The 15,090-nt window shown below is 38.9% G+C and overlaps 1 protein-coding gene across 1 annotated transcript in view; it reads right to left on the bottom strand.

The window, feature by feature from the left end:
• Positions 1–15,090, bottom strand: part of TTC39B (tetratricopeptide repeat domain 39B) — a 141,885-nt gene that overhangs the window by 18,857 nt on the left and 107,938 nt on the right. Inside the window, exons 8-14 of the mRNA XM_015117669.3 lie at positions 14,533–14,597; positions 6,688–6,793; positions 4,719–4,784; positions 2,494–2,602; positions 1,676–1,743; positions 1,525–1,584; positions 626–787 (exon numbers count right to left, since the gene is read on the bottom strand). Of these exons, the coding sequence (XP_014973155.1) occupies positions 626–787; positions 1,525–1,584; positions 1,676–1,743; positions 2,494–2,602; positions 4,719–4,784; positions 6,688–6,793; positions 14,533–14,597 (636 nt within the window). The remainder of the gene's footprint in view (positions 1–625; positions 788–1,524; positions 1,585–1,675; positions 1,744–2,493; positions 2,603–4,718; positions 4,785–6,687; positions 6,794–14,532; positions 14,598–15,090) is intronic.

Below are 15,090 nucleotides of genomic sequence, written 5' to 3'. Positions count from 1 at the left end.
CCGAAAAGCCTGGGCATCAGGGCACTGGGAAGTCTACAAAAATTATCAAGATGATTAAGGTTTCATAACTTCATAAGTTCAGCTCATTTTCAGAGATAAAACCTCACGTTTCAAATAACTTTGTTATTGTTTGGGACAGGGTCTCACTCTGTCACCAGGCTGGAGTGCAGTGGTGTGATCATAGCTCACTGTAGCCTCAAACTCTTCGACTCAAGCTATCCTCCTGCCTCAGCCTCCCACGTAGAAGGGACTCTAGACATGTACCACCATGCCTGGCTAAGGTTTTTATTTTTTGCAGAGATAAAAATCACACTATGTTGCCCTGGCTAGTATCAAACTCCTGGCCTCAAGCCATCTTCCTGCCTTAGCCTCCCAAAGGGCTGGGATTATAGGTATGGGCCATCGTATTTGGCCCTGAAAAGAACTGTGGATGGCTTTTAAAGCATGTAATGCTGAGGACAGTACCTATAAACAGTGGGTACTTAAGGCACATTTCCTCCTTTTGTGAATCTCTAAGTTGAGAAAACACTGTGGTACCATACTACCGAGCAAACAGTCCTAAATGAAAATCTTCCTGGCCACATATTAGCAAACAGATGACATTAATGAAAGTATTGCACTTTACCTTGGACCATTTACTCTCTTTGCAAAGCAGATCTGAATAGTAATATGCCTGCATCCAGTTTTGTTGGAAAACATTAATCCACATTAGCTCCCAGTAGCAGAGATGGTGAAACTGTTTCCATTCTTCTTGAACTGAAACACATTTTCGAAATACTTCTTGTGCCTGTAAATCAATTGCATGAAGTTGATCATCCAGATATTAGACAAGGAGATAATAACCTAATGGGAAAATACATAAAACACTTAGTACAAAAAGGACAAAATTATCACTCATTCAACCTCTCAATATGATGTTATGTTCTTTTCCTTACAGGCAATGATACAGTTAAGTTCTGCCTCTTTCTTTAATTTTGTGGGGGGCCTTGACACTTTGTAATGTGGGAGTGGGGAGGTTCCAATCACAGAAAAATACATGTTTGATCCCATTTGTGTGGAAAAAATGGTTTGTGAATGTATATCCATAAATGGCTCCTTACTTTTCTACTTCTGACCCCGACACTTCCTTTTTTGAGGGAATTGATGAATAATTTCCTTTGATAAGGAGCCTACATGTAGTAGACTTGCATGTCATGCAGGGGCTAGATTCCAAAGTCAGTGTATAATGCAGAAATTGGTAACAGTCACAGTTTCTTGAAAATCCCTGAGCTTATTATTTGGTATATACTACCCTAAAGTGCTTAATGTACTCTGTGTATAAATGTAGACTACATTCAGTAATCCACTACATAGATTTTATACAATAGAATGTATATACAAGTTAAAGTTTTGGCTTTTTACTTATATTGTTTTTTTCTTTATTTTTGTCTAGTCCATATAGCTAAGTTTACTTTTGTTGAATGAGTAGGTCACAGCTCCACCATACAGACAACTCCCCCAAATAACTCCCACCTAATAAATTACCTCTTCAAGATTCCCTTTCAGCAACTCTATTCGGGCATGATAAAACAACACGAGTGAGCCCTGCAGAGCAAGGAAGAAAACACACTGTTCAACAGTCAACACTGGCTGATTAATTATGGTTGAAACATACACTTTGAAATACTAAGCGTACATTTGGAAACTGCTGGAGGAAGGGTGCCAGGAGACGCTCTGCTTCGGCAACATTCACTTCTCCTGTACCTAGAAATTTAACAGGAAAAACCTCAGTCTTCATAAGGCATGGGGATATTTATAACTAACTCTCCAAACTTCATTAACATACAGTAAAGACCTACTCATGGAAAAGATGAAAACTATTATTTCATCATTTTTATAACTGGGGAATAAAATAAAGACCAGTCTCACCTATAACTTTAGTTTAAGAAACTCTAGGACACACTAATTCTTAAGAATGCAGGTGGCTGTCTCAGATTCCTAATTGGAATTTCTGGTTTTAATAGCAATATTAACTTATTTAGCCCAAAATTTCATTTTCTGCAAAGAAATCTAATATAGAATAAAATAGATCACCTTAATATAGAAATTTTAGCTGAGAACAGATGAAAATTATTTAATGAAAGAAACTACCCTACTCCCTCTGCTAAATGTCACTATGACAAAGGACACTATTTTCTACCTTTATTCAAAAAAAAAAAAATAAGTAAGCAGATATGAACTACTAGCTTTTGTTGATCTTTCTAAACTTTTACTTACTCAGATTAAAAATAATCAACTTTTTGTTTTGTTTTTTAATTTGGAGACAGGATCTCACTCTGTTGCCCAGGCTGGATCCAGTGCAATGACGTGATCATAGCTCACTGCAGCCTCAAACTCCTGGGTTCGACCGATCCTCCCACCTCAGCCTCCCAAGTAGCTGGGATTACAGGTGTAACCCACCATGTCTGGCCAAGATAATCAATGTTCAATGAAACAACCTAATCCAGATCTTACCAAGTATTAGGGAGATGTAAGTATGAAAAGCTAAGATGGTTAAGCAGCACAGTGCAGACCTCATGCTTTTTCCCGAGGCACCTTCGCGTAACTGCAGGAGGCCCAACTCCTATGGGAATTAAATGCATTTTAGAAAGAGAACACGGCTAGAAAATCATATTCAGAAACTTTTTAAACATTTTTATATATCGAGGGGTTACAAGTACAGATTTCACATATTATGCTGTGGTGAAGTCTGGGCTTTTCGTGTACCCATCACCCCACGAATGAACATCATACCCAACAGGTAATTTTTCAACCCTCTCTTCCCCACCCCTCCCACCTTTGATGGCCTCCAATGTCTATTATTCCACTTTGTATGTCCATATGTACCATTGTCTAGCTCCCATTTATAAGTGAAAACGTGGTATTTGACTTTCTATTTAGAAACTCTTTAATTTTGAGACAGAGTCTCATTCTGTCACCCAGGTTGGAGTACAGTGGCACAATCATGGCTCACTGCATCCCCCACCTCTCTAGACTCAGGTGATCCTCCCACCACAGCCTCCCAAGTAGCTGTGACTACAGGTGTGTACCACCACGGCCAGTTAATTTTTGTATTTTTTGTAGAGACAGGATTTTAACATGTTACCCAGGCTGCTCTCGAACTCGTGGGCTCAAGCGATCCACCCACCTCAGCCTCCCAACGTGCTGGGATTACAGGCATGAGCAACCATGCCTGGCCTATTCAGAAACTTAAAAATGCTAGTTCATATATCCTTATCCTCCATGAAGGTGGGGTTTCTTTTTAAAGGAACTAGAATGGTGGTAATGCCTAACTAGAAATGAACCTTATTAAACTTGCATAAGACACTCTCATAAATCCTTTTATATCATGTGATTCTGAAGAGAGAAACGGGCTGTGTTCATTTCATGGAGATACTCTATTTCTCTGATAGAAATATTCACTAAAACATATTGAGGATTTAAGTGCAAGGCACTATGGCGGATATGAACAAACATGGTCTATGTCTTCAAAGATCTTTCTATTAAATAGAGAAGACAGTATGTGAACACAATGACCTTATTAGAATATGGAGAGAGATTGTAAGAAGGATAAATAGACAATTCTGAAAGTCAGGAATGCTTGAGCCTCACTAAGGGAGTATGAGGGACAGCTTTGTGAGATAGGTGGCATTTATCTCAACCCTAGTGGATGGAAGAGCTCTTGAGAGACAATTATTTGGGAGGAAGCCAGTTGGGGAGGATATCCAAAACAGAGAAAAGCAAAAGCATGGAAACAAAAGCACAGGACTTGCTGGGGAACAACAGATTGCCCAGTTTAACAGGAGTACTGGGAATGTGAGGAATATGGGTAGCATGGCTGGAAACACTGGCTAGAATCAGACCATGGGGTCCCTGAAGCCATTAATAGTTTGAACTTTATTCGAGAGGCAATTCAGAGCCTCTGAAGGAATCAGGTAGAAGGTGAACAGTTAAGGAGAAGGGTGACCATGAAACACAGAGTCAGAATGGACAACATTATGAAGGAATCACCATAAATACACCATAGCTCATGAAGAACATGGACAGTAGAAAAGACAGGAAAAAAAGCGATAGCTGCTTATACTTGCTCTCACACATTTCTCAAAACCTGCTCTTTTAATCGACACTTTTTGCCATGAGGCAACTCTTATAATAGCATATTGAGTGTCATGGTTAATAAAAGTGATATATTCACTACCAAACCATAAACGCACAGACATTTAATAAATAAAACTCATGAAAAACATATTTCGTCATTTAGTTTTATAAAGAAACTTGTGGAAACACATGGAAATCCAAAATTCTGCATCGTATTTGATCCATGAAAATCATAAAATATTAGACAGGGAAATCCAGCTAATTTCTTCATCTTAAGGAGGGCAACTCTGGGGCTGCTTAACTATTAAGAAAGCATAGGAAAGCATGTGAGAGTAATAAGATCTAGCAAGAAGCAATATTAGCAACACATAATTTTTCATCCAAGAATTTGGATAACAAGGGTGAACATTTTTAACTTTCAACAGAAAAACTACATCTAACTCCTGAAAAATGTGATCAAGAATCAAAGGCTTATTTTCTGTCCCACAAACAAATTGCCAATAATTATCAAGCCAGTTATGCAGACATGTTGCATTGCCCTCATATTCAATAAATAATATTTAATCTTCCCTGTCAAAATTAAGATAAAATTAAATTTGTACCCTATTTCCAGAAAATCCAATAAATTCCAGTAGTCTGATAATCCTTGCTGGTAAAAGGGACAGCATCTGTAAGAAAAAAAAATACAGTGTACTTATGTGTTAGCGTTTCTAACTGCAAACAAATTTAACTTACAGTTTTAATGCTTCAATAATGTGAAAAATTGGAAACAACTTTTAACCACCAGATATTTCTGTGACCACATATTGTAACAATCATTTATAAATAAATTTTATTTAGCTATAACAATGAACCTTTAAAAAGTTTTGTTTTGGCCGGGCGCGGTGGCTCAAGCCTGTAATCCCAGCACTTTGGGAGGCCGAGATGGGCGGATCACGAGGTCAGGAGATCGAGACCATCCTGGCTAACACGGTGAAACCCCGTCTCTACTAAGAAATACAAAAAAATAGCCGGGCGAAGTGGCGGGCGCCTGTAGTCCCAGCTACTCGGGAGGCTGAGGCCGGAGAATGGTGTGAACCCGGGAGGCGGAGCTTGCAGTGAGCTGAGATCCGGCCACTGCACTCCAGCCTGGGCTACACAGCGAGACTCCGTCTCAAAAAATAAAAATAAAAATAAAAATAAAAAGTTTTGTTTTAAGGCTGGTCTTTCCAGTGTTCTCTATAGAATAGTGGGAACTTTGATGTGGTGTGAAGAAGTGACAAGAAGGCAACCCCTCAAAGCCCATGTCCAGGCAAGGTTTCTTAGTTTCCTTTCCCAGAAGCAAAAATCAGTCATAGTCTGTGAGATGTGTAGACACCACCCAGAAGTGGACAGCTGCAGCACTACCACTTCTCTCCGGGATATTCCTAAAGGACAGTGGTGAGGGAATATTCTTCCAGTGGGCAGAACCTTGGGCAGTGCACCTGGTTATGCACTATGCTTGAAAGGAAAAATGGCCAGATGTGCAATTATATATGCTGATTCAGGGGATGTAGACAATGGTTTGGTTGGATGGGCACAGGCTTGGAAAGAACATGATTGGAAAATTGGTGACAAAGAGGTCTGGGGAAGAAGTATGTGGACAGATCTTCCTGAACGGGCAGAAAATGTTCCCATGTGGATACACATCAAAAGATGACCTTAGCAAAAGAGGATTTTAACAACCAATTGGATAGGATGGTTCATTCTGTGGGTACCAGTCAGCCTCTTTCCCAATCATCACCCACGGGTTCGTAAGCAAAGTGGCCAAAGCGGCACATACACTCACGTGTATACTTCTCTTGACCACTTTGTTTTTTCACTAATTCCAGTGAACCATCAACAAAATTTAAAAATCTCTTAATAACATATTGGAATTTGACAGATTACTACTCAGACTTCATCTCCTCAGGGATCATCAAAAATCATTCCTCAAGTTATACTGGTCCCTCACACATTTTCAATTCCAGAGCCGTCACTGTCATTGCAACAATATTTCCAATGTGGAAATGGATTCCACTGTTCCTTGTTACCAAAATCTTTTTTTTTTTTTTTTTTTAATATATATTTTTTTAAGACGGAGTCTCGCTCTGTCGCCCATGCTGGAGTGCAGTGGCCAGATCTCAGCTCACTGCAAGCTCCACCTCCCAGGTTTGCGCCATTCTCCTGCCTCAGCCTCCTGAGTAGCTGGGACTACAGGCGCCTGCCACCTCGCCTGGCTATTTTTTTGTATTTTTTAGTAGAGACGGGTTTCACTGTGTTAGCCAGGATGGTCTTGATCTCCTGACCTTGTGATCCGCCCGTCACCAAAATCTTACTAGTCTATTCAGAGTGCCACAGGCTTCCCTTACATTTTACAATCCAAAGCTACTCTGAGCATGTGTGGAACTTCATAACACACTGGGTCACAGTGCCGGAAAACTGATCCCACTCTAGCTGTTTGTCAACCAACCCAGGGAGAGGTTCAGGATAAGGTTCAAATGCAGTGGAGAAGGCACAGATAACCTTAGGTTCTTCTGCAAAAGTTCTGGTTTCTATATAGTGCTTCCTTACCAAATTAAAGGCCCCAGTGCCAAGCTTGACACCCCCTTCAAACTCATAGAAGAATTCCTGCTGAAGTTTGTTCTTCTGAATTTCATGCAGAATAGAAAGACATTCTCTGGATTGAAGAAAAAAAGTGATAGCGTAAGTTGACCATGACTCTGAAAATAAATATTAAATCACATTTTACAATTACATACTGTAAAATAAATGTCATTAATTAAAATACCGTCAAAATTTTAAATGGATGATGCTGTGCTGAGTTTACTCTTAAGGATACTAGGTAATAATCATCAAGGAAAAAGGAGACACTCATTTTTACAGTGTCTAGCAGAACCAGTGTTTCTGGGCTTAAAGAGAGGGTTCATCCATTGGCAAGCACCAGCCAGGAGCCACAGGACTACAGGCTGCCATCCCACAGCTTCCAGCAGCATCTTACAGCGGACTGCTTGAGAGGGCTCAGCTCCTCAACCACTGCACACACTGCAGCCCAAGGAAATGAAATGCTACTAGCAAGAAGATCTGAACTTCAGTGTGACTGCCATTGTCTCAAATAGACCAAATAAATTAGGGCTTGGGACCAGGACAGACTGAAAACAACAAAGCAAAGGCCATCACAATGGCCCCATCTGTCCTCTGCTTTCTTCCTGCTCCATCCACGCACATCTTTCCAACTTCTCACTATATTTTCTACGTATTTCTCTCTTGCCTGTTCACATTATCTTCAAAAGGCAAATCTTTACCAGAGAAATACAAACTAAAACAATGAGAAAAATATAAAAATTGATAATAACTGGGAATTGCTTATCAAATTGACAAATTTTTTTAATAATAAGGAATATGGAGATATCATGTATCACCTGGTGTGATGCAATTATAAAATGTGCAACTACACCTGTGATCCAGTCTAGCCAAATATTTTTAATCTGAATCTAGCAAGCCTATAGACCTAACTTCCAGTTTACAAAAAATTTAAGGGTTTAGAGAGTCAATTCAGATGCCCACCAGCCTACAAGTATCCCCTGCTGTCATTTCCCCTGAGTCATTTATTTTTTTTTATGGTGTATTTTGCCAAATAAAATGATGCATGTTTTTTGGTCAGCTCAATGAATTTCCTCTGATTTCTGATTTTATGCCATGGCTAAAAGGCCTTTGAAACTGACATCATGTACCTAATGATATCATTTCTATGGTATTTTTGCCATAGATTCATAATCTGAATTTAATCGTGAAGAAACATTAGGAAAGTCCACATTGATGGTTGTTTTACTAAATAACTGGCCAGTTTATTCTTTTAAAGTGTCAACATCATTAAAGACAAAGACTGAGGAACTATTCCGGATGAGAAGAGACTCAGGAGACATGACAGCTAAACTCAGTATCCAGGATCCCAGGTTGGATCCTGAGCCAGAAAAAGGGCATTGATGAGACAACTGGAGAAATTTAAGTAAAGGCCATGGAGTAAATATTAATACTGTATCCATGTCAGTGTCCTGATTTTAATCATTGTAATGTGCTTCCGCAGAATATTAACATTTGTAAATCTGAGTGAAGGCTATATGGAAATATTTTGTAAAAATTTTCAAATTATTTCAAAGTTAAAAAACAAAAAATAAAAAAGTTTAAAGCCTTTATATTTAAGAATTATAAAAACACTTTCTTAATGTTTCCTGCTAGAATTGTTTTTAAATCTTTTAATATTAAACTTATATGGACTTTTTTCCTCTTAATGATTTTTCCATAAAATGAACAATTTTCCCAAAAACACTTCCTTTTTTTTTTTTTTTTTTTTTTTTTTTTTTTTTTTTTTTGAGACGGAGTCTCGCTGTGTCTCCCAGGCTGGAGTGCAGTGGCGCGATCTTGGCTCACTGCAAGCTCCGCCTCCCGGGTTCACGCCATTCTCCCGCCTCAGCCTCCCAAGTAGCTGGGACTACAGGCGCCCGCTACCACGCCCGGCTAGTTTTTTTTTTTTTGTATTTTTAGTAGAGACGGGGTTTCACCGTATTAGCCAGGATGGTCTCGATCTCCTGACCTCGTGATCCACCCGCCTCGGCCTCCCAAAGTGCTGGGATTACAGGCTTGAGCCACCGCGCCCAGCCCCCAAAAACACTTCCTAAAGTACCTATATTTCTTCACTGTTTTGAAAGGGCCTATGTATATAAAGGAATTTAGTATATTTTGAATTCCCAGGTAAGAGTGTGTGTGTGTGTGTGTGTAAATCCATGTATGCACACACACATGCTGTCTCTTTCAAAAACCCTGGGGTTCATTTCACTGATATGGAAAGGCATACCTTGTTATTGCACTTCACTGTATTGCACTTTGTGGGTACTGCATTTTTTACAAATTGAAGATCTGCAGCAACTCTGTGTTGAGCAAGCGTATTCGAGCACATTCCAACAATACGTGCTCACTTTGTGTTTCAGAGTCACATTTTAGTAATTCTCATAAAATTTCCAAACTTTTAAATTATTATTGCATCTGTTAATGGTGATCTGTGATGGGAAACCTTAAATGTTACTGCTACTGTAACTGTTTGAGGGGGCCATGAACCACAGCCATATGAGACAGAGGAAGTTCTCAATAAATGTTGTGTGTGTTCTGACTGCTCTTCTGACAGATTGCTCCCCCATCTCTCTCCTCAGGCCTCCCTGTCCCCTGAGACAAAACAATATTGAAATTAGGCCAATTGGTAACTCTGCAGTGGCCTCTCAGTGTTCAAGTGAAAGGAAGAGTCGCCCCTCTCTCACTTGAAATCAAAACCTAGAAATAATTAAGCTTAGTGAGGAAGGCATGTCAAAAGCCAAGACAGGCTGAAAGCTAGGCCTCTTGTGCCAAACAGTCACCTTGTAAGTGCAAAAGAAAAGTTCTTGAACAAAATTAAAAGTGCTACTTCAGTGAATGCACAAGTGATACGAAAACAAAACAGCCCTATTGCTGATATGGAGAAAGCTGTAGTGGTCTGGATAGAACAAACAGTCCACAACACTCCCTTAAGCCAAAGCCTAATCCAGAACAAGACCCTAACTCTTTAACTCCATAAAGGCTGAGAGAGGTGAGGAAGCTGAAGAAAAAAAACTTGGAAGCTAACAGAGGTTGGTTCATGAATTTAAGGAAAGACACCATCTCTATAACATAAAAGTGCAGCCAGGCACGGTGGCTCACACCTGTAATCCCAGCACTTTGGGTGGCCAGGGTGGCTGGATCATGAGGTCAGGAGTTCGAGACCAGCCTAGCCAAGCATGGTGAAACACTGTCTCTACTAAAAATACAAAAATTAGCCTGGCATGGTGGTGCACGCCTGTAGTCTCAGCTACTTGGGAGGCTGAGGCAGGAGAATCACTTGAACCTGGGAGGCAGAGGTTGCAGTGAGCTGAGATCGTGCCACTGCACTCCTGCCTGGGCAAGAGAGCGAGACTCCATCTCAAAAAAAAAAAAAAAAAGTACAAAGTGAAGCAGCAAGTGCTTACGTAGAAGCAGTAGCAAGTTATCTAGAATATCTAGCTAAGATCACTGATAAAGGTGGCTGCACTAAACAACAAATTTTCAATGTAGACAAAATGGTCTTCTATTGGAAGAAGAGGCTATCTAGAACTTTCATATCTAGAGAGGAGAAGTCAATGCCTGGCTTCAAAACTTCAAAGGTCAGGCTGACTCTTGTTAGAGGCTAATGGAACCGGTGACTTTAAATGGAAGCCAGTATTCATTTACTATTCCAAATATCCAAAGGCCCTTAACAATTGTCCTAAATCTACTCTGCCCATGCTCTATAACTAAAACAACAAAGCCTGGATGATAGCACATCTGTTTATAGCATGGTTTACTAAATATTTTCAGTCTACTGTTGAGATCCACTGCTCAGGAAAAAAAAAAAAATTTTTTTCAAAGTATTATTACTCACTGAAAATGCACCTAGTCACCTAAGAGTTCTGAAGGAGATGTATGCAAGGATTCTTTTGTTTTCATGCCTACTAACACAACATCCATTCTGCAGCCCAAGGATCAAGGAGTAATTTTGACTTTCAAGTCTTATTATTTAAGAAGCACACTTTATAAGGCTATTGCTGCCACAGTGATTCCTCTAATGGATCCAGGGAAAGGAAATAGAAAGCCTTCTGAAAAGGATTCATCATTCTACATGTCATAGAGAACATTCATGACTCATGGAAGGAAGTCAAAATGTCCACATTAACAGGAGTTTGGAAGAAGCAGATTTCAACTCTCATGATCATTTTGAGGGGTTCAAGACTTTGGTGGAGAAAGTAACTTCAGAGGTGTTAGAAACAGCAAGAGAACTAGAATTAGAAGTGGAGCCTGAAGATGTGACTGACTGCTGCCATCTCATGATGAAACTTTAATGGATGAGGAGTTGCCTCTTATGGATGAGCAAGAAAGTAGTTTCTTGAGATAAAATCTACTCCCGGTAAAGATGCCATAAACATTGTTGATATGACAACAAAGGATTTGTAATATTAAATAAACTTCGCTGATAAAGCAGCAGCAAGATTTGAGAGCATGGACTCTAATTCTGAAAGAAGTTCTCCTGTGGGTAAAATGCCATCGAGCAGTATTACATCCTACAGAAAAATCTTTTACGAAAGGAAAAGTTAATAGGTATGGCAAACCTCACTGTTGTCCTTTTTTAAAAAATTGCTATAGCCACCCCAACCTTCAGCAACCACTACCCTGAATGTCAGCACCCATCAACATGGAGGCAAGACCTCCACCAACAAAAACATTATCACTTGCTGAAGGCTCAGATAATTGTTAGCATTTTTTTTAGCAAACAGTGTTTGTCAATTAGGGTATGTATATTTTGTAGACATAATGGTATTGGCAGACTTAATAGAATACAGTACAGTATCAACATTTTTTTTTCTTTTTTTGAGACGGAGTCTCGCTCTGTCGCCCTGGCTGGAGCGCAAGCTCTGCCTCCCGGGTTCACACCATTCTCCTGCCTCAGCCTCCCAGGCAGCTGGGACTACAGGCACCGGCCACCGCGCCCAGCTAATTTTTTGTATTTTTAGTAGAGACAGGGTTTCACCATGGTCTCAATCTCCTGACCTCGTGGATCTGCCCGCCTCGGCCTCCCAAAGTGCTGGGATTATAGGCGTGAACCACCGCGCCCGGCCCATAACTTTTATATGCACAAGGAAACCAAAAAGTTTGTGACTCACTTTATTGCAATATTCACTTTATTGTAGTGGTCTGGAACCCAAAATATCTCTGAGGTATACCTGTATGTCTTTGCCTCTACAGGCTTATTTTAATTCCTTTAGTATTTTTAAGTTTTGATGACTAAAACGGCAATTAGCATTGAATTTAACATTTGTTTATATTTTCTAAAAATACTTCACAAAGAAATCTATAGAACAGCATGTCAGGTACCCAAGATCTACCACCCCTTTCCAGGATTTTGAATGAAACGCAGTTTTGTGAAAGGATTTTCAATGGAAGCACCTCTTAAAATACTAAATTTTGGTTCTGCTACCAGTAATGGCAGGGTAGCTTATGTCGGATTAACTTTCCCACAAATAACTATCATAAATTCTGGAAAAATATAAAATATACATTTAAAACATATTTTCATACACTGGAAAATGAAGGGGAAAAAGTAGGAGTCTCAGGAGAGAAGAAAGTAAGAATGGGGCAGAAAAAAAGTTTGAAAAATTATGACCACAAATTTCTCAAAACCACACTTAGGCACATCCTAGCCAAACTACTGAGACCCAAAGATACAAACGAGTCAGTCTTCAAAAAAGCCAGAAGAGAAGACACATTACATATAGGGGAACAACAATACAAATGAAAACTGAATAACAGAGGCTTTAACACAATGGGAAGCCAGTTTTAAAGAGCCGAAAGAAGGAAAAACCCATCGACTCAGAATACTGTAGTTAGCAAAAATAACCTTGAAAAGAAAAAGTAAAAAGTAAATATATTTTAACATAAATGAAAATAGAATTTGTTAAAAGCTGACACCCATAAGAAATGCTAAAGGAAGTTCCTCAGTCTGAAAGTAAACAGGAAATATATTTACCATTTTGAATAAGAATATGAAATATGGTAAGAATATGGGTAAAGAGAGAAGACTACAACATATAACTGAATAAAGGGAAAGTCTGACGCTGTATTGTAGGGTTTATAATATATGTAAGTGTGCTATACATCATAAAAATAGCATAAAGGGTTAGGAGCAGTGGCTCACACCTGTAATCCCAGCACTTTGGGAGGCCGAGGCGGGTGGATCACAAGGTCAGGAGTTCGAGACCAGCCTGGCCAATATGGTGAAGCTCCATCTCTACTAAAAATACAAAAATAACTGGCCGTGATGGTACATGCCTGTAGTCCCAGCTGCTCAGGAGGCTGAGACAGGAGAATTGCTTGAACCCAGGAGGCAGAGGTTGCAGTGAGCTGAGATCGCACCACTGCACTCCAGCCTGGGCAACAAAGCAAGACTCGGTCTCAAAAAAAAAAAAAAAAAAAAAAAGCATAAAGGACAAAATGTGGTAAATGAAATTACACTTTTGCAAAGTTCTTACAATTTATGTCCAGTGCTACAATATTAACTCTAAGTTGACTGTAATAAGTTAAAAAGAATATTATAAACACTAGAGCAACCACAAAAAAAATTAGAGAGTACAGCTAAGAGAACAACAGTTTTAAAAATGTTATTAAAGCAAAAGAAGACAGGGAAAAAGGGTGAGAGAACAGATGAGGCAAAGAGAAAAAGCAAAATGGTAGTAACAAGTGCAAACATATCAACTGCCCAACAACTATGTGCATCTATAAGAAATACAATTTAAATATTTAAAAATATAATTTAAATATGAAAACAAAAATAGGTTTAAAGTAAAAGAATATATACCATGCAAAGACTAATTATAAAAAGCATGAGTGCCTATATGAATATTAGACATACAGATTTCAAGACAAAGAACATTACCAGAGTTAAATAGAGACATTTCAAGATGAAGAAAAGGTTAATTCATTAGGAAGACAGAACAATTATAAAGACATATTATATGAGCCTGACAACAGAGCTCCTAAATATATGAGGCAAACACTGACAGAACTAAAGGAAGAAAGAGATGACTCCAGATTCAAACTTAGAGACTTTAACACTGGGTAAATAAAAGACAACTGGATAAAAATCAATAAGGATGGCCGGGTGAGTGGCTCATGCCTGTAATCCCAGCACTCTGGGAGGCCGAGGCAGGCAGATCACGAGGTCAGGAGATTGAGACCATCCTGGTTAACACAGTGAAACCCTGTCTCTACTAAAATTACAAAAAATTGGCCGAGTGTGGTGGCAGGCGCCTGTAGTCCCAGCTACTAGGGAGGCTGAGGCAGGAGAACGGCATGAACCCGGGAGATGGAGCCGGCAGTGAGCCGAGATCGCACCACTGCACTCTAGCCTGGGTGACAGAGCGAGCCTCCATACCACAAAAAAAAAAAAAAAAAAAAATCAATAAGGATACAAACAACACTATGGTCACCTCAGGTGAACATTTCCATTTACTGCAGAAAGTTCTAGTGGGCAGTGCTGCTCTGGAATCTGAACCAAAGATATTACTATAATTTTAAATTTATAAATTGTTCAAAGGAGAAACTCAAATTATGTAATCAGAAAATATGTCAGTAGCTTTATTTTCAACTAATTTGCTCTTAAAATTGTATTTAAACTTAAATTCTGTTGTCCTATAACACTGAATACACACTGAGCAAAAAATCAAGTTCATTTTTACCAACACGAAATAAAAACTCCTAGTCAAACTTAATTTAGGAGAACTGTGAAGAACAAAGGAGTATGCAGCACAGAATTATTTACAAATCACATCTCACTTTTTAACTTACTTATATATTTGGTAACTTGTTCTAATTTTGAGTCCACCTTTGATGAAGTTGATCATATTTTCATCCTGAAAATAATTCAGTTAAAAAATTAGATTATTTAGCAAACAAGTTTAAATTGTCCCCACAGTTGTGTGTTTGTGCGATTAGAAAAACAAAAACAAACAAAAAAAGTATTTTGAAGACATAATTTTGAAATTAACACATACTCTTGCTTTACATTTAAAAGTTTTTGGGGTACTTTTTCTTCCACATTAGAAGACAACAAAAAGAAAATACTTGTAAAATCCTTCAATTATTTTATATTACTAAGGAGGTAATCCTCACCAATTAGGGCCCATATGTGATCCAAATTATTTTAATAAACATCGACATCTACCGAGCTATTTTCTTGTGGGTTTAACAGAATCTAAACTGGATGACTTTGCAATCTGCTCTAAGGCCAAACCTTCCAGTACATTACACCCAGTAAAGGGGACAATGGTCCTTCTTTCACAGAGTACTTTAGCAGTCAGAGTCTATTTAATGTTGTGAATTTTACTCATACACATTTCCAGGCCC

This window comes from Macaca mulatta, chromosome 15, assembly GCF_049350105.2.
Source record: "Macaca mulatta isolate MMU2019108-1 chromosome 15, T2T-MMU8v2.0, whole genome shotgun sequence".
Taxonomy (NCBI): Eukaryota; Metazoa; Chordata; class Mammalia; order Primates; family Cercopithecidae; genus Macaca; species Macaca mulatta.
Note: the sequence above shows the minus strand (reverse complement) of the source record. Positions and strands in the feature narration are given on the sequence as shown.